This window comes from Sebastes fasciatus, chromosome 2 (genome assembly GCF_043250625.1).
Source record: "Sebastes fasciatus isolate fSebFas1 chromosome 2, fSebFas1.pri, whole genome shotgun sequence".
Taxonomy (NCBI): Eukaryota; Metazoa; Chordata; class Actinopteri; order Perciformes; family Sebastidae; genus Sebastes; species Sebastes fasciatus.
This window is the reverse complement of record NC_133796.1, coordinates 24,206,918-24,227,735: the sequence shown is the minus strand read 5'-3', so window position 1 is coordinate 24,227,735 and position 20,818 is coordinate 24,206,918. Positions and strand designations below refer to the sequence as shown.

The 20,818-nt window shown below is 38.1% G+C and overlaps 1 protein-coding gene across 4 annotated transcripts; it reads right to left on the bottom strand.

Annotated features, from left to right (window-relative positions):
* Window positions 1-1,556: 1,556 nt before the first annotated feature.
* Window positions 1,557-16,499, bottom strand: tgfbrap1 (transforming growth factor, beta receptor associated protein 1). Of its 4 annotated transcripts, none has more exons than XM_074614924.1 (13): window positions 16,259-16,499; window positions 12,474-13,184; window positions 11,491-11,685; window positions 9,587-9,741; window positions 9,359-9,441; window positions 8,488-8,668; window positions 8,214-8,374; window positions 7,686-7,743; window positions 7,442-7,585; window positions 6,840-6,983; window positions 5,616-5,775; window positions 4,795-5,255; window positions 1,557-3,413 (listed from the first exon to the last, which is right to left on the bottom strand). In XM_074614924.1, the coding sequence occupies exons 2-13, from the start codon at window positions 13,168-13,170 to the stop codon at window positions 3,225-3,227; spliced, it is 2,628 nt and encodes an 875-aa protein (XP_074471025.1). In that variant the 5' UTR covers window positions 13,171-13,184; window positions 16,259-16,499; the 3' UTR covers window positions 1,557-3,224. The 4 variants fall into 4 exon arrangements, with proteins under 4 accessions (XP_074471025.1, XP_074471034.1, XP_074471045.1 ...); XM_074614933.1 differs by having other exon boundaries at window positions 12,474-13,189; window positions 16,259-16,460; XM_074614944.1 differs by lacking the exon at window positions 16,259-16,499 and adding an exon at window positions 16,106-16,246 and having other exon boundaries at window positions 12,474-13,189.
* Between the last annotated feature and the right edge of the window lie 4,319 nt (window positions 16,500-20,818).

Here is a 20,818-nt window from a genome sequence, read left to right as displayed (position 1 = left end):
GAACGCTTTAAAATCATATAGTCCATTTAGGGCTTGATGTTGGGACAGATTTTTTCTTTTTCAGAACTAATTTGAATGGATATCTTGTACAGAGTTAGTAGTGTGTAAATTAAGGATTCATTTTCACGTCTTCTGAATTCACAACCGTCAAAATTTGACATCAATCTTTTTAGCAAAGCTTCACCTCCAGCAGACATTTAGGAATACGTCCCTGATTTTTGACTGTTCACACAATTTAGGAACACAAACACATTATGCACCTGCCATTAGTTATGTCTGTCTGGGAGAAACATTTATGAGGTCCAAGCTGCACTTTAGAGCTTTCCAAACGTCGAGTATGTGTCAGATAACGGACGAAGCTGTGATCTGTGATGAAAAACCTGTAAACAAGTTTAGGACCACTTTATGAGATATAATAGTTCTGTTTCTTTCCGCTTTTTAAGGCTGGTGTCATGGTGAGAAAGTTAAAGCCATAACTCAGCAGTTAGATGGAGAGCTGAGATGTATCGAGCCACATGTTCTTGGGCCATCAGAGCCATGAATGAAAAAAGTTTAGGAGTTATGTGCAGTGCAATATCATGCATTATGAGACAACCATGTTCTTTGACAGTCATTCGTCACTTTCATTAGGAATGCGGTAGAAAGTCGTCCTCGTCCACATCAACCGCTTAATCTGGAGGTTTTCATGCCAATCCTGTTCACTGTCAGTCTGATGCAACAGTAGCAGCTATGAGTTTATCAGTTTTCATCATCTGTTTGAAGATAATTTAATAACACAGTTGACATAAATAAAGATTCTGGTCAATATGGGAGAAAAAGATTTGGAGGTTTTGTTCCAAACAGCTTCATATAGTTGTTAAAGTTGTTATAGTTTTAACCATAATTTAAAAAGCATTTAGTAGAATAATGATACAGAATACCATCATTTGTTTTAAACACTTTACTGCTATGTTGTGGTCAAATACTTTTTAACAGCTTAAAATGTCTACATCACAATATGTAAGCTGTGAAAAAATACCTTTATAACCCACATATTGTAATAACGGAGTTGAATTACAATTATCTCACAGTATTCACATTGAAAATGTTTGGAACAAATTCACTCCTCGCCCCTCCTGACTCAAATTTAATTTCAGAATAACTAATAATATAGTTAATGCCACTGACTGACCTTTGTTTTGTGTTGATTGTATTTAAAATATCTTAATCACCGTATGTTCAATAGCCAAACAAACAAAATGGATCCATGACATCAGGCGAGCGGAGAAGATCCCTCTTGATTTATTCATTTGTTACTCAAAACCAGACAAAATTGTCTTGATTTCACATGATTTGATGATACTCTACATTTCTGCCACCTATATCTGAGCCATTACATTTGCTGTCACGCTTCACAATGTGTCTACTGACATATCAGTAAAGATTATTTGATTTGTGCAAGCTTTAGAGGGTCAATCTGATTGGTTATTGATGCAGTTTGAGTATTGAGTTACACATATTGATGAGTAGTGAAGCCCTGTAAGATTCCATGTAGTGTTTTACACTGTTGTTGCTCCACAGACGACACATTGAGACAAGGTTTCTAACCATGATGACTGACAGGTTTGGATCAAATGGTTGAACTGAATTACTGTGAATACAACATCCAGTGCCCTTATAGCTGAGGGGAAAATAAAGCAGCAGTGCGACCAGATCCCAGAGAGTAACAGACAGACAAAAGACTCAGTTTCCATCAGTACTGATGAGTCTTTGTAGTATTTCACATTAAAACCCAACACTGCAATGTGCAAGTTAGGACAATATCAATACAATACCCATATGAGGTGATTAGACCAGAACTGTAAGAGTGGTAATACCATGCATGCTTCAGAAATATTTGCAACAGGATTCAAATATTGTGTGTTCTGCAGTTCAAGCAGTTTCTCAAATTCAGTTTTTAACTGTTCAAGCGAAGACGATGACCGGTACGGCACTGAACCCACAGATACGCACAGGAGCCTGTCTTTAACCAACTCTCTGTTTAAATGGATTAAAGGGCCGGGTGACTTAGCTGTTGTTGTAGGCCCTGTTCAGACCTGGAATTAACATGCGTCTTGGGTGATCTGATCACAAGTAGACGGCTCTAACCCGTCAGTTCTCACCTGGCATTAGGATGCATCATCAGTGACCACTTGATCAGATCTCACTTCCCACTCTATACGCAAATAAACACGTACATCATTTCTGTTTGCAAAGACAACAAATGTGTTTAACCGTCGGATGGCAGCAATACAAATTAACAGTATCCAATTGTGTTTGGGAGGTTTGTCGCACTACACCAGCCCGTTCTCATTCCCACGGCGTCAAATGCTGACGCTTTACTATCAGCTGATCGTTTGTGTCCCGCGTTCACAACGTCAAGTCACATTTTCACTGTACTAACGTAGTAGTTTTAAGGCAAACCATGTTTTTTCCTAAACCTAACTAAGTGGTTTTGTTGCCTAATCCTAAGCAAGTGTTTTTGTTTAATTAACAACATTCAGCATGTTTTTACTGCGGGCGAAAAGTGACGCCGAGGGGTCTCACAAAGCGTCAGTATATGACGAGTTGGGATAAGAACGTGTTGGCTACGCACACACTTCAGTGCCAATTTATTACTTGGCCTCGAGGGGACAGACTGCGTGAGATTGTGGATGGCTCTCAAATCCCCATCACTGCCCCCGCCAACAACCCAAGGATTACTTTCATCGCAAAAGAAGTCATTCCATCATCTTACAAGCTGTTGTGGATACCCTTTCTTGGTGAGTAACAAAAAAACATACACACACACACCAGGACGCATTCATGTTCACACTACTAATAGGATGTGGCCATATGCGGCCCAGACCACCTCCGAATGTGGCCTGAGCGATCGGATCTCAATGCGTTTTGGGTCCACTTGTGATCGGATCACCGTGGACGCATGTTAATACCAGGTCTGAACAGGGCTTAACTTCTATTAAAGACTTGCAGTCTGAGTCAGTGTGGTATAATTGTGGCACAGGAATAAATAGATGACATCATCTGTCTCTCCCACACACATACACACTCGCACAGCTTTCTTTTGTGTTTCTCATCAACTCCATAGCAGACTACTATGGCAAAGGGTGTTCTGTGCTTTTTGTCATCCCCACAGTCGTCAGCATGTCCTGCTTTACTTTGGTGCCTCTGATCACAGATCACATGACAGTTTGAAGGGTCAAGTCTCACGTATGGTTACTGCTATTAGTTAACTGTCTCTTAGTGGGAGAGTCTCTTACTCTCTGGGCGACACAGTGAGTATGGACAGGCACTCCACCTGGCAGACACACAACGTCAGGCTCACTGAAGGTGTTGTGGCACAGGTGGCATCCTTTCTTTTCAGATACAAAAATTGGTTTCTTCCGGTCTTTCAACTGAGGAGAAAATACACAAAAGTAGAGTTACAATGACTTAAAGCAGTAATGAGAACAAAGATAACACTAAATACAAAATTCCCCCCAAAAATGAAATAATTGATTATATGATTAAGACAATGTATGCTAACTCACTAGCATGTGGTAATACTAAATGTAAATGGTTGGATAATATATCATGTTCGCTCCCTAAATTGCTTCATCATTTTGAGAATCCAAGCTGTATTTGATAGTTGATAGTTTTTAATAAATTACAAAAGATTCATGGCAAAGATATTCAAAAAATTGGATTTAAAAATGTCACAATCAGATCTTAGTCAATGGGATAATTTGCCAATTCAAATGTCTGGTAATATTTCAACCATTCAGATGAATAATTATTTGTTCTGCTCCCCATCCACCTAATTATTGGGACACTGTTTTATATTTCAGTTCATAGCGAGAAAGAAAGCTTACAAGTGTAAAATTCAAGAAAAGGTCATCAAGGTTCAGTTGATGGCTCCAACGAACGATTATTTTCATTATCAATTCATTTGCCGACTATGTTCTTGATTGATTGATTAAACGTTTGGTCAATAAAATGTCAGAAAATGGACATGCCCATGGAAATGTATTCAAATGTCTTGTTTCATGCAACCAACAGTCCAAAACGCAAATATATTCAGTTTACTATCATATGATAATGAAAAGCATCAAAAAATGTAAGCGAATGTTTCTCATTTTTGTTTGGAAAAATGACTAAAACCATTAATACAAAATAATTGCAGATCAATTTCCGGTCAATCGATTAAACAACTAATCTATGCAGCTCTACTTGAGTTCTACAGTTGAGCGCTGCAACAATAAATCAATTAGTTGTCAACTATTTAATTAGAAAATTAGGAAGAAAAAATACTCTCAAAACTCTCTGATTCCAGGTGGACAAAACAAGACATTTGAGGATGTCATCTTGGGCTTTGGGAAACACTGATCAACATTTTCTGACATTTTATAGACCAAACAACTAATCAAGAAAATAATCAACAGATTAATCGACAATGAAAATAATAGTTAGTTGCAGCCCTATTTCATTATTTAATTGGCTTATTCAGGATTGCTATATCTATTGGAGAAGTATTGAGGGAAATGCCAATACCTTTAAAACAAGTATTTTCTCTTAATCTGTTATCAGTATTATTGCTGTTAACCCTTTGTGAAACTAATGCAGTCTTATCCTTTAAATGACAAACTTGGTAACAAATCAAAAATCATAATCTAATAAATGATGGTGTCGTACCCATTAAAGCAACACATTAAACGAGTATAGCAGTAAGAGGAAGAAGAAACTATTTACTTATTTAACTCATTTGCATGTGTTTGTGTTATGTTATGCGTTTCTCACCCTGTCATGCAGCAGTTGAAGGTTTTCAGAGTGGGCTAGCCCCACAGCAATCTGGGAGGTGCGGCAGCCATGCATACTGGCCCTGATGGCTCGACCCAGAAAGGGCTGCAGCAGCTGCAGTGACCAGCCCTCAGGGAGCATGCGCAGGACACGAACCGCATCGAACACCTCGCCGTGCCGATTTAGGAGGTCCACTGCCGCCATCTCCATGTCTCCGCCTCCTGCTGCAGTCTGGGATTTTCCAGGAAGGTTCCGGTCTAGATACACCCCCAAGAGCAGGTGAAATAGCTGCTGTCGGTAAGCAGAATCCCGACAAGAAGAGGCCCATATACAGAAGGCCTCAGCAGACGGGAAGTCTCTCAGCTTGTGCACCAATATATGCAGTGCTTTATCATGCTCCTCTAGTTTTCCATGTAGTGTTGCACGCTCTAGCAGCAGTTGTTCACAGTTCTCCATCTTACCTAAACAGAGCAGAAGGACATGAAACATTAAGGGTGAACCTGCATAATAATCTCTCTTTGGGACTTTGAAGAATCAGACGTTACTGTCAAAGATTGTCCAGTCACCTTTTCACAAAGGGCTGCACGAAGTTTGCATTGCATTTATGCTGCTACAATCTGTCCTACAATATGTGTTAAGTCTAAGACGACAGTTGTTGGTTGTACTTTAACAAGCTAAACGTCATAACTAAATAACTTCAATTGTCACAGAGCTGGTTAAAATGCTGCAAAACAGCATCCATCAAAGTTTACGCAAAAATAGAAAGATCCATCTTAAAAATAAAATATTCAAGTGTACTGCTCTTTAGACCTGCGACTCACCTAAAAGAAACTGAGCACGGTATAGGTCGGACTCCCTGAGCAGAGCTTGGAGCTTCTCTCTAGCTCTGGTGATCTGCTCTTCATCTGTTGGCGACTCCGACAGCAGTGACAAGACCCTCTCCAGGTACAACACAACCAGGTGTGTGTGGAACTTCTCTTTCTGCATTCACACACGGAAGAAAACAATCTGAATGCAATAAACCTTCCATTAGGAGGTAATAAAATATCAGAAACAGTTACCCTACAACGACAGTTCACATTGATTGCAAAATTCAGATATTAACTTGATTAAGCAGCATTTATCTAATTACCTTAATATGAACGGTGATTAAAGATAGTCTCAAAACTAAATCACACAACAGAAACATAAAAAAAGAAAGCGTGTTTGACGTTGAGTACTAACAGGATTCGCCTTCATAACTACTGACATGAGAAAGGCTGTTATTCCCCATCTACGACTGCAGAGCATCTCAGTAACCAACAGATGTTGCAGGACTCCTGGGAGGAGTCAGGCTCTTTCACAGGCAACATTTAGTCCGCTTTAATCAAACTCTGGTGCAGTTTGTTTGGGCAGTTGTGAACGCAGTAGTCGTACTCTGGTGCGGACCAAAACAATCGATCCGACACCGAGAGGTTGTCTCCAAGCGAAACCAAAATGCAGGCTGCCTTTGCGGGCATTTGTTGAGATGGACGCAGGTAAACAACAGCTTAACATGAGTGGGAGAGGACTGCTTGGACTTCTGCAGAAGTAAGAGTGAAACCGAACCAGAATAAATAGAAAACTAACCAAAAGTATCAATTTCATTGATTCGGACTAGCCAAACGGACTATGGCTTGTGAAAGCACCCTAAAAGGCAACCTAGCTCAGAGGTCAGGTTTGCAGGAGGAAGTCAAGGGATAGTGCGAACCACTGAGCCACTGTCTCATGTGACCAGACTCATATTTAGAATATGGTCAATAGTGAGTCTGTTGCAGTCGAATAATAATTCACTTTAGTATTTTGGAGAACCGATACTGCAGGGAAATTCCTCTAATGATGCTTGCTACCCTAAAGGAAGGTTAGTGTTTAGATCAGCTACCACACAGTGTCTCTGGGGCAAGCACGGATTGAGTGTGTTGCTCAAGGACACTTCAACAGAGCCAACCGCTTGCTGACACCAAGACTGAACCAGGGTCTCCCAGTTCTCTCTCACCACAAAGCCACAGCTGATATTTTTATTGTACCTTTATCCTTCTCTCCAGCACCAGGTGCTCCAGGTAGAGAAGCAGCGCCTGGCTGTGCTTTCCCAGGTAAGTGATGACATCATCAGGGTTCAGTTGTGACAGCTCTTTACTGACAGGCCTCTTAACAAAGATGTGGACACCTATCTATGAACAAAAAAGAAAGATAGGTTACCACAACACCTCTAACACTTTATGCAAAATACAAGAACATTATGCCATAAAATTATGTGAAAATAATCTGGCATGGAGGAGAAAGCATGCAGAATATAAAATACTTGACAACCCACAGCATTACAAAAAAAAATCAAATGTGCAAAAAAGCACATTTAGTCTATCCACACATGAATGGAGTTGTATGCTGGTATATGGGAGCTCAATAAGAACTTCCTTTTATTTAATAAGGAACTGAAGAAATGGCTTATAAGCACTGGAAAGTGACAGATCAAATCTCAGCAGTCAGATTTTTAATGAACACTATTAGATGTGTTTTTTAGATGTAGCATCTTTCAACTGTTAATCATCATCATCATCAGTTGACCAGCACTAATAATCTTGCCAGCACAGTGACATTTTTTAGATCGTTTAAGGTCCTGGTAACCTACGGTGGGATTCTTCCGCAAGGCCCAGTCTGCATACTTCCACACAAGGTCCAGGTTGGAGCAGGAGCAGAGAAAGTCCACGATGTAGTCATAAAGGTCAGATCTTGTGGAGTCCTGCAGATCCCCATCTACCACTCGAATCCACAACTGTCAGAAAAAAATAAAGAGGGAATACGTTAAATACTTAACATTATGTTGGTGCTGATTCTGTGAGAACCAATAATATACACATTTTAGACGTACATACCTGAATTGCAGCTGAATCCTGACCATTATAATGATAGAGCAGCCCAAGTGCAAAATATCTAAAAGAGGTGGAAAACACACTGAATGAAGCAAAGCCTCTCCCTTACTAATCTATTTTTGTACAAAGTAATTAAATTGGCTTGACTAAAGCGGACACAGTATTACAGCTTTATCAGGGTTGTAATTAACAGCAAGTATTTACCCAACAAAGCCCCATCTCAGTCAGTCCCTGTAGGAAATTGCAAATATACTGATTTCCCACAGTGTCCGCAAATTACAAATTTTAAGCATGATATAACCAGATCAAATGGAGACTACCAATTTACCCTAAACACTCTTTATCAAGCAGTGTAGTCACAATTTTAAAATGTGTGGATGCCGTTTCAGATTAATTGTATTTATGTGTCCGATAATAATAGCGCTTTTACAGAATGTGAAGGCTCTTGAAACTATAACATGTCTGTGTGTTTTTCATATGTGATCATTTATATTAACTTGTTCTCAAAACCAAAACTGATAATATACACACTTGTGATATTTCTCCAGCCATGGGACGCTGTCTGCTAGTAGGCAGGCATTGTCTGAAGCTAGCAGGTCTAGAAGGCTGTCATGATCCTGTTCAGCATACAGCTTTAACAGTGCAGTGTCCACGTCCTCTCTACAGCCATTGGCCACCTCTGTGCTTCGTACCTGTGTGTGGAGATGAAGAAAAACATTATGTAATACATAAATAAAGTATTACAAGGACTTCTGACAAGTGAACTCACTGCAAAATGATGTGTATTTTCTTTTTCTCCATTTACCTCTCCCAAATAACTGATAAGGAATTTCTTGCATCGCAGCACTTTCTCCTGGTCGCCCTGTGCCAGGTGGTTGAGATCTGCAAACTCGTGGAGAGGAGGGTGGCAGCGTGTGAATGAAGAGGAAGCTGGCAGCAGCAGTGGGTAGAGAGATATCAACTCCCGCACATCCAGCTGACCCTTCCTGCAAATATAAACGGTAACAGAAAAAAAGTAGAAAGCCGTCAAAGAACGTACACGACACCTCAGAGCTGCACAATCTTCAACATTTGTTGTAATAATAATAATTGATAGATAGACAATTACATTTTAAAATTACTGAAGTGGATCCAGATTCACACAATAAAAAAACAATTCAAACAGGAAAACAGACCGGACTGGAAACATAACCTCCTGTGCAGACAATTATAAAATTATACAGTTGTAATGTAATCACAAAGATTGGGAACTAAATAATCCCACTAAAGTGCAGTTAGAGCAGAAACAGTGGGGGTTGAGGTAACAACTTTGGTCACATAAAGCAAAATCGGTTGTTCAGTGAAATAAGGGTCCTAAGAAAGATTATGTGTTCTGCAAAAGGTTGTTGCCATGGAAGAAAAGCTTAAATCATAATTAATTAACAGGCTATGAAAAGACAGAAAGATTGGAATTGTAAAATATGAATGGGATGAGTTGATTGCTGTTGAAGGTTTAACAATGTATTCCAACAGTGACAAAGCTTAACATGGACTGGTTTGTGGGGTCAGTAATATCAGTTAAAATGCAAACAAACTTTTGGCCTGAAGGGCACTTGCTAGACTTTAGCCACACAGTTTAATCCCATGAAAAAACAGAGCAGTTTAATAAACAAAGTAACACCGTCTCCGACTCTTACCTGAAGTGTTCTTTTGCTTCTAGAAACTCAAGTTGGCCAAACTGTATGAAACCTGCCTGCTGGAGGATTCTTTTGTGCAAAATCTGTACATGCAGAAAGTGACAATATATGAGACAATTTAGAACAATACTGTCAGTAATGTAATAATAATAAAAGATCTCAGCCTAGGCAAAGTTATCCTATTATCATTGATTATTAGTGAGGCCAGTATCATTTCAGGTTTGTTACCTGGAACTTGTCTTTGGGAATATTTTGCTGTGCTCCCTCTGTGAGAATGAGCGCCTCCTCCACTCGGTGACTGGCCAGTAAATCCTGGATCTGTCTCTCCAGCGGCAGGGGTACCAGGACGTACACTGCCTTAGTGGAGGCCAGAATGACCTTTCCTAAAACACACAACGCTCACAGATCAGAACTTTAACACCCTCAAACAGCCACTGATATGCATAGTGATATCCCAAGTGGCTTGTTTATATACAAGCAACAAACTTAATTAATTGCTTAAAACTAATCCTGTGGCTTACACCTTTAAAACGTCTTTAGCTCTGGAAAGAGACTGCTTCATGAGTACAGCTTGAGTTGCTTATCAGTTGTTCAACTGAAAGATTCTCTGTAATAGGAAAAGATTGCTAGTGCTCCAGATCCCATTAGGACTCCAGTGTACAGCTCTACCCAGCTTTCAGACTCTTTCTGCTAAAAGGTTTTGATTTCTCAGTCCAGCAAGTCAAAGCAGACTCTTTCCAGCCCTGCACTATTTAATAAGAGGGCTGTTTTCCACTTCCATTTTTCATAGCTCTGTGTACAACAAGGAAGCACATGACAGTTAAAAGAGACATGATTTCACTTCATTCTCCATTATCTATATCGGATGGACAAATCAGCTCTACCGATTTTACACAAGTCTGTTGACAGGTCTTGTGGAGTACTTCTGTATGTGTGGAAAGCAACATGTATAAAGCCTTTTGTGGCTCCAGAGGGAGCTGCACAAAGTCTGATACTTTTGTTTGAAACTGTCCATTGTGATACAAACAGTGTTAAAGGAGTGCAATGATAAATCGGAGGAGTATTCTTGTAAACCTAGGTATATAAAAACATGTCATAAATGCTTAAATGGTTGATACATGTTATTGAGTACACCTGCAGGAGGCAGGACACCAGGGGCTCTGGAGCAGGTTAGCTGTTCCAGATAACAGATCAACTCGTATAAAAGCACCGCCTACTGACCAACCAGAGCTGGTGCGCAGATCGTATGATAATATTGCACACATATGACCAAGTTTAAATCATAATCCAGGCTGAAAACAACACAGTTTAAACTGACAAACGCAGTAAGGACAGCTGGCTGTGTGCTGTGGGTGTTAACCGCTTTGAATTGTGTTTTTATATTTATTTTTTTACTTGTTCTTAAGTCCGTTTCACACCGCCGGAGACGGCGACGCAGCTGAAAGAAGGCTGAAATAGTCACACACGCCACATCTTTGTTAAAGGGCATAAGGAAGTGTAATCCATTCATCCATTACACTTCTAAAAGCTATTTATATCTACACGACTATATCTGACTTTTGAGTATTCCGTTAAATTAATAACTGTTAATTTACGCATTCACACATCGGGAATATTTTCTTTTGCCAGCTGTCCTTCCTGCATTTGGCAGCTTCAACTGTGTTATTTTTAGACTGGATTATGTGTTTAACTTCTTTGTATTTGTCTAATATTACTCTTCCTTTATAAAATATGCCGCTCTGCCTGTCTGTCTGCAAGTCTGTGGACTTGTCCATGTCTGTGATTGGTCACATGCTACAAACACCGCCCCGTTCATGTGAACGCGCTCGTAGCCAGACTGAGAAACCCTGGGTTGATTTACCGAGTTGATAACCACCTTCGTAGGACTGCTTAGCGGGATCTCGGTTGTTAGGGTTAGTTAAGCCAGATAACGAGAAGATACCCTGGGTATGTTGAACTCGCTTCGTAGTACAGGCCTCAGGTGGGCTCTAACGCAGTTAACATAATGCTCCTGTCAGGTGATACTTTATATATCAGTTCTTCACCTCATTCTTACATCATTACAGTTAAATAGTTGGTTTCATTAGACAACATAGGTTGAAAATCCTTGAGAAACCAACATGTGAGGATACCTTCAAAGTCTTGTAGAATGTGTCCATCCCTGAATGAAAGGGTCTGTTTTAGCTGTTGGTCCAACATGCTGTGGATGGTGATGAAGCTTTCATCCAAAGCCACCACGTACGGAAAACACACAGCAGCACCAATCACGCTCTCTGACCAGTTGACTGGAGCCCGCTGAGAAACCCCTTCTGCATTGGCAAACATTCCTGGAGAGAGATGTGGACAGACAGGTTCAAAGATCAACAGGGATATGTCATGTAAACACTCCAAGTCAATAAATACTCATAACTTTTCAGAAATCTAAAAGCAGATGCACACATGCTGTGAAAATTATGAAAGCTAGCTTGTTTAGACAATTCATAGACTACTTGATAAATACTGTCAGTTGATCTAATAAACAATAAATGTAAGTGTCATAAAAGTTAGTTAGGTTAGTTGAAACCATTGAATCACAAGAAAATGTTAAAAATGGGTACACAATCAACTTCAAGAAAAAATGCCTATGCTTTGATTTCTGCAGTGTTCACAAAATGTAAGACTTTATAAAAGACATTAAGGCCTACAATTATTTATCAAGTAAATTAATGTATGGTCATTTATATCACATTTTCATCTGTAGTTCCCAGCTGTAAAAAACAATAATTCCTAGTAAAATAATGAATCCATAAATGTGACCTGTACGCAGATAAATGGTAGAAAACTGATGGATGGATAAACCAATTAAAAATGAATTAATAAATTAAAGTTTCTGCTAAAACTGATACTTGCCCATTATGAGTAGAGTGCATGCACAATCCACTGTAGCATCAGTCTCACTTGTAGTTTATAGATAATGTCTCTATAATAACATCTCCCGAAAGCCCACAAACACATACCAAGAAAGAATATTCATAACTTTTGTAAATTACTTTTAAGATTTAAGATTTTTTTTAAGGTAACTGAACTCAATGCTTTTTAAGACTTTTCTGCAGATACCGTTTTTGTCCTGACTTACCCAGACCACCAGGTGCTGCCAAGAGGAACTCCTCCCTGCCGATCCTCTTCACAATGGGTCTCCTCTCTTCACTGTTGTAAGGGAAGAGGTCTTGGGAGGCTCCTGTGTTGTAGTTCAGAATCATGTACTGTGTGGCGAGGGCCAGGCACAAGAAGTAACCATCAACACTGATAGCACAGGGCTGCTCAGGAGTGGTCACCTCTTTGACCAGCTGCACTCTGTCCTCATACACCATGTAAATCTGCACGGTCCGCCGCTTGGAGGAGAGCACACCCATTTCCACACAGAACGGATCACCGTTCATCGGGTTCTCATTAATGCAGAACGCTGATACACCTCTGATCTTGGCTCCACCTCCTGCCGCAGAGGGCACGGTCTCCAGTGTCACCATGTCGACCAGGAAGACTATTCCATCGCAAAGCACTATCAGACGTTCCAAAGCGGAGGCAGCTCGCAGCTCAGCAACTGGTTTCTTGAGGCCCAGATATTTGTGCAGTAGCTTCTGAGCCGAGTAAGTCAGTTTCCCTTTGGAGGAAGTGACCTCGTCCAGCAGGAAGTGGTGGATGAAGCAGTCATTGGTGCCCATGTACAAGTGTTTTCCACAGCATTCAATGCACTCGATGTTGATGCGAGCCTTGTCGCCCATGAGGAGGTCTCGCTCCACAGCGGGGACTAGCTCAAAAGCCTTCACACTCATCTCAGCCAAGGCATCTACACTAGATGATGGAAAACAGACAGGCATCAACAAAACTGCAGACAAATTAAATAATCAAAAAGACAGTATACTGCATAACATTTTCTTGTGATACATTACTAAGTCACTGGCAATATAAGTAATGATAAATAGGATATACTGAGGCATGGGCGTGTCCCTCATTCACAACAAGCTCTGGATGTATTCTGCTTTTAGGTAGGGGTGTAACGAGCAATTTGGATCAATATATCGATTCAATGATCAACGATCCAATATCACGATTCAAAGTGGAAAATATTGATACATATCGTCATCTATAAAGTACAACTTTATTTTGAATTTCTCTCTTTATATTTATTCTTTTTATTTAAAAAAAAGATAGTTTTTTATTTAAATGTCTGGAAGAGCTCAGTAATAAAATTGTCAAATGATATTTGTGTTGCTTTTTGTGAGTTGATATAAATATAACTGATTGTATTAAATGAGCATATGATATCGTCTCATATTGATCACGGGCCCTGAATCGAATCAAAATCGTATCGTGGCAGAATTTGTGATACTAGCAAATATCGTATGGTTGTCCAAAGAATCAATATAATATTGTATCGTGATGAAACTTGTGATTTTCACACCTACTTTTAGACAGACTTTTGCTCATTTGTGACTGATTTACCTCTGAATAATACCACACATGAGTGTGTTTTATAAATCCCAAACATTCCCACTATGTTAAGGTTTAATCTTAAGTGTTGGAGCAAAACATCATCTTGGAGCTCTTGGAAATTGTGGCAAACATTTCTCACAATTAATTGACAAATTTTAAAATGAAATAGCGTTGTTGGCAGCCTTCTACATACCCCAGCTCTCTGGAATCACCTCCCCCAATCTATTAGAGCTGCTGAATCTCTGGACTGTTTTAAGCGGCTCCTAAAAACCCATCTCTATATGCAAACCTTTCTATAGACCTCATCCACATGTGTGTTTGTTTGTTTTTGTTTGATCTGTTTCTCATTGTTTCTGTGTTTCATATTGTAATTTGTCCTTGTTTTCATCATTGTTTGATGTCTCATTTGTGTGTGAAGCACTTTGTAACGGTGTGTTTTAAAAAGGTGCTATATAAATAAAGCTTTACTTACTTACATAACCTCAACAGCGCACAGAAGTCTGTTTGTGCTCAGTTAAGATCTGGCATTGAGCCTTTGGCAATGACTGTAGATTACAATACATGTTTCTATATCAGGCATATGACTTAGCAATAAGGACTGACCATCAACATATGAAAGTGTTGTGTGTTTAATAAGTTCATCTTATATGTTCGGACACATGGATATATACTGCATCGTGTGATTTGCTTTCCCTTTTGTTTTGTTCTTTCTTGCCCTGTAATGCGAGTAGAGTCTTGTCCCACATATGGGCTGGGCACGTCTACTTAAAATACTACTTATGGCCTAGCTCCCATGGCCATACATATAATTGATTAATATCAAATTACTGGAGTGCTTATTTTCACAGCCATGTTAAAGGATATCTTTAATGTCTGCCCTGTTGTGGTAACTTAGCTCCTTCCCTACTATTGTATAACGTTGGCTAGCAAAATGTCATGAGTAATGTCTTGAAGCTAAATCAGTCCTCTTTCTTAATCAGTCTTCATGTTGTGTCTAGTTAAGAGTTTATTTTCAACAGTCCTGGTAAACATTAGCTAACACACTCTCCTGTAACGTGGCTAGTGGTGACAGCTAAAGACCCATTATTATGGCAAACCCATAATAATAATAATAAACTTTATTTGTATAACACCTTTCCAAACATAGTTACAAAGTGCTTTACATAAGGTAAAATAGTGCAAACATCAAGATAAAAACAATACAGAATAAAAACATAGGCTAAAAAATAAAATGTTGAACATAAATCTTTTGTACAAAAAGTCAATAATAATGAAATTTAAAACAAGGGATTGCTAATAAAAAGGCCTTCCTGTAAAGGGAGGTTTTAGAGGCGTGATTTGAAAGAAGAAACAGAGTTTACTCTGCCATGAAGGCTAACTAACAGCAGCAGCAAAATATTATACTAGTTAGCTTCTAGACTAGCCACCTAGCTTCTGGGCTAGGTAGCTAGCCTAGCTTCTAGTATAGCTAGGTAGCCCAGAAGCTAGGTAGCTTCTGGGCTACCTAGTTAGCTTCTGGAGTAGCTACCTAGCTTCTAGGCTAGCTACCTAGCTTCTAGGCTAGCTACCTAGCTTCTAGGCTAGCTACCTAGCTTCTGGGCTAACCCCTAGCTTCTAGGCTAGCTACCTAGCTTCTGGGCTAGCTACCTAGCTTCTGGGCTAGCTACCTAGCTTCTAGGCTAGCCACCTAGCTTCTAGGCTAGCCACCTAGCTTCTGGGCTAGCTACCTAGCTTCTAGGCTAGCCACCTAGCTTCTGGGCTAGCTACCTAGCTTCTGGGCTAGCTGGCTAGCTACCTAGCTTCTGGGCTAGCTACCTAGCATCTAGGCTAGCCCCTAGCTTCTAGGCCAGCTACCTAGCTTCTGGGCTAGCTACCTAGCTTCTGGGCTAGCTACCTAGCTTCTGGGCTAGCTACCTAGCTTCTAGGCTAGCCACCTAGCTTCTGGGCTAGCTACCTAGCTTCTAGGCTAGCCACCTAGCTTCTGGGCTAGCTACCTAGCTTCTGGGCTAGCTGGCTAGCTACCTAGCTTCTGGGCTAGCTACCTAGCTTCTAGGCTAGCCCCTAGCTTCTAGGCTAGCTACCTAGCTTCTGGGCTAGCTACCTAGCTTCTGGGCTAGCTACCTAGCTTCTAGGCTAGCTATGTAGCTACTCCAGAAGCTAGGTAGCTGGCTAAGCTAACGTTAGCTTGCAGAGACAGTGATGCTAGCAGGCTAGTTAAGGCTGAGCTGGATGTTCAACGTGGCTGCAGAAGGGCTGATTGATAAAGAGTCTCACGGAGTGTCGGTCCGTAGAAAGGTTAAAAACAGCTAGTTTCTACCCGGCCTCCCTCCCTGCTCCTCCCTGGAGATGCTGCTCTCCCTCCCTGGTTCCTCCTGGTTCCTCCCTGGTGTCTCCTGGTTATCTGTTGACGTTAGCTATCATACGTACCGCTGCACACAGCGCTGTAAGGACGGCAGGCCGGAGCTCCACACACACACAGGCGGGCCTTACTACTCCAACAACAGCCGCCACGACAGAGAGTTACAGTCAGACATTAATACAGCCATGATGCCGCACCGACAGGAGGAATATACAGCTTGAATGGTTGCGTTAGGTCTTCCTCGTCCAGTATATAAAACGCCGCCCATTTGCACTGAGCTGCTGCTGGCTGCAGGTGATGCAGGGTGCGTTCAAGATCCTCTCAGCAAGGAACAGAGTGGTTAGATTATTCATCACATTTCAAACTGGCTTCTTAAATATATATATGACCAAAAAATAATCAGTAATAGATGAATATGCCTAAAAAAAAAATTAAACAATATTTTTATTACATTTTACATATATACATACAGACAAACAATATTAATAATTAAATTATACAATGAAATGTTTAGTCCGAATTTCAAAGAGAGACATGACATTTCATGTTTTATTACATTACATATCTAACAAAGAAAACAAATAAAATAAAAGATAAGACAAAATAAATAAATACCTCAAAGAAGAAGAACAAAAAAAAAAACAATTTAAACGAATATGCCTACAATTTTAGTGCAAATGAACACAGGTTTGTTCACTCATATGTAATGGAGGGTGTCAAAAGATTTCTGAGTGTTGCAAGAGCAAATATTAGATAGATAGATAGATAGATAGTAACTTTATTGATCCCGAGGGAAATTCAAGTTTCCAGCATCACAGTTCCATAGTGCAAAACATGTTAGTAAAAAGGCAGTAAAAAAGTTAGTAGTGCAAAATACAAAGTACAAAAAAATATACCAGATATAAAAATACAAGGAGATGAAGAAAAACTGTTAAAAGTGAATATAGTGCAGAGTAACAGCTGTGATATAGGACTATTGAAAAAGTGAATATAGTGCAGAAGCTTAGTAGTTTAGTCCACGAAAGTGCACTGTATGCATTATTATCTGTCCTGCAGATTAAAGTGATGTACACATTAATGCATCAATAATTATAATACAGTGATCTAAATATTATTCTGAAATGGAACATTGTGCATAATGAGTACGCAGCACTGTCTCTTGTAATAGAGTATTTCTACACTGTGGTAAATTCTGAATACTTCTTCCACCACTGCATTTTAGTGGTAGTGATGCACTTTATTTTACTTGTGACTCACAAGTTAAATGTTTTGAGTGAGTACATAATTATTGATGCATTAATGTGTACTTGTACTTGAATATTTCCATTTTACGCTACTTTATACTTCTACTCCACAAAATTTTTTTTGACAACATTAGTTACTAGTTACTTTGCAGACTTATAATATTAATACAAAAATATAAATCAACCAATACATTCTGATGTATCACTATGGATTAAGCAACTCAGCAGTGTATAAAGTGGTTGAAATCAGCTCCACCTTTACCAGCTACAATATTTATTTATTTTTTTAAACAGAGTTTATTTCTGAATTTTGTTAATACAACTCTGACAATCCACTGCACAAACATGTTTGGACTGATAGATATCCCACCCAGCCTTCACCCGCCACCCATGACAACACCCCGAGGGCACTCAAAAAAAAACAAGTTTACACAAATAAATATAAATAAATACACACAAATATACAAATAAAATAAAAATAATCATAGTAAAAAAAATTAAATAAGATAAATAAACATAAATAATGATAAATTGTTAGATGTCAAAAGAGTCCTCCCAGCTACAATATTAAAGTGATGTAAAAATTATTGCATCATTAATTATAATACAGTGATCTAAATATTATTCTGAAATGGAACATTGTGCATAATGGGTACTTAAGGTACATTTTGAAACCAGTATTTCAACATAAGTAAGATTTTGAACGCAGCACTTTCACTTGTAATAGAGTATTTCTACACTGTGGTAAATTCTGAATACTTCTTCCACCACTGCATTTTTTAATTTTGTATTTATTTATTTATTTGCACATATATAAAAACTGCACAAAACCCAGTCAATGAAAAAAAAAAAAGAAATGTGTCAGGAGAGGTCAAGAAGCCACAGGCTTATACAAAGGACCTCCTCCCAACCCCAAGAGAAAAAAACAATAACAAAAAAGGAATAAAGATCTAAACTAACATAATTTTAAAAATACAACAAAAGTTAAACAACAACAAGAAGTACACAAAATGTGCAGAAAAACCTAACCAAACAGTAGAAAACAATCCAATAAAAATAATGAAATACATAAAAAAAATAGGTAAAGAAGAAAAGAAAATATATCTAAACATATCAAAAGATAATTAGACATCATTAATTAAATGTGATGATAATTTTCTTTTAAAATGTTCTATTTTAGTGGTAGTGATGCACTTTATTTACTTACGACTCACAAGTTAAATGTTTTGAGTGAGTGACTGCGTTAATCAGGATAAATTAAGAGTTGTTTTTGAGCAGTATGAATTCATGTAAGGGATTTTATTTCATGTTTCAAAAACAATTGTACACAAATAAATATAAATAAATAAATAAATACACACAAATATACAAATAAAAATATATAATTATAGTCAAAAATAAATAAAATAAAATAAACATAAATAATGATAAATTGTTAGAGGTCAAAAGAGTCCAACCAGCTACAATATTAAAATGATGTACACATTAATGCATCAATAATTATAGTACAGTGATCTAAATATTATTCTGAAATGGAACATTGTGCATAATACTTAAGGTTAAGTAAGTAATTGTAGTAGTAGTAGTAGTAGTTAAGTAGTAGTACCTTAAGTACTTAAGGTACATTTCGATACCAGTACTTTAACATAAGTAAGATTTTGAACGCAGCACTGTCACTTGTAATAGAGTATTTCTACACTGTGGTAAATTCTGAACACTTCTTCCACCACTGCATTTTAGTGGTAGTGATGCACTTTATTTTACTTATGACTCACGAGTTAAATATTTTGAGTGAGTGATTCTCTTCATCAGGACAAATTAAGAAGTGGTTTTGAGCAGTATTATTATCATGTAAGGGATTTTATTTCATGTTTCAAAAACAAGTGTACACAAATAAATATAAATTAATAAATAAATACACACAAATAAAAAATTAATTATAGAAAAAATAAATAAATAAATAAAATAAAATAAATAAACATAAATAATGATAAATTGTTAGAGGTCAAAAGAGTCCAACCAGCTACAATATTAAAGTGATGTACACATTAATGCATCAATAATTATAATACAGTGATCTAAATATTATTCTGAAATGGAACATTGTGCATAATACTTAAGGTTAAGTAATACTTGTAGTAGTAGTAGTTAAGTAGTAGTACCTTAAGTACTTAAGGTACATTTCGAAACCAGTACTTTAACATAAGTAAGATTTTGAACGCAGCACTGTCACTTGTAATAGAGTATTTCTACACTGTGGTAAATTCTGAACACTTCTTCCACCACTGCATTTTAGTGGTAGTGATGCACTTTATTTTACTTATGACTCACAAGTTAAATATTTTGAGTGAGTGATTCTCTTTATCAGGACAAATTAAGAAGTGGTTTTGAGCAGTATTATTATCATGTAAGGGATTTTATTTCATGTTTCAAAAACAGGTGTACACAAATAAATATAAATAAATAAATAAATACACACAAATATACAAATAAAAACAAATAATTATAGTAAAAAAATAAATAAAAATAAAATAAAATAAATAAACATAAATAATGATAAATTGTTAGAGGTCAAAAGAGTCCAAACAGCTACAATATTAAAGTGATGTACACATTAATGCATCAATAATTATAATACAGTGATCTAAATATTATTCTGAAAATGAACATCGTGCATAATGAGTACTTAAGGTACATTTTGAAACCAGTACTGTAAAGGTCCCATATTATGTTCATGCTCAGGTTCATACTTGTGTTTTGTGTTTCTACTAGAATATGTTTACATGCTGTAATGTTCAAAAAAACTTTTATTTTCCTCACACTGTCGGCCTGAATATACTTGTATTTGTGACATCACGAATGGACAGAAATCCTGACGGCTTGTTTCAAATGCACCGTTTCTGAATACGGGCTGTGTGTATTTTTCCATATATTGAGTGTTTCGATACTGTCACAGTATTAATATAGGACTTAAGACTGCTTTATAATAAATAAAAAAAGTGAAAATCTCACTTTTTTATAATATGTCGCCTTTAACATAAGTAAGATTTTGAACGCAGCACTGTCTCTTGCAATAGAGTATTTCTACACTGTGGTAAATTCTGAATACTTCTCCCACCACTGCATTTTAGTGGTAGTAATGCACTTTATTTACTCATGACTCACAAGGCAAATGTTTTAAGTGAGTGATTCTCTTTATCAGGACAAATTAAGAGTGTTTTTTTTAGCAGTATTAACTCATGTAAGGGATTTTATTTCATGTTTTTAAGAGCTGCAAAAAAAACAAACAGTAACAACCGGTGAAAGTCCCGACTGCCTCTGAACGCAACTCGGCCCTCTTTTCCCCCAAGATGCACCTGTCCAACTGAACAGTCTGAGAAAAGC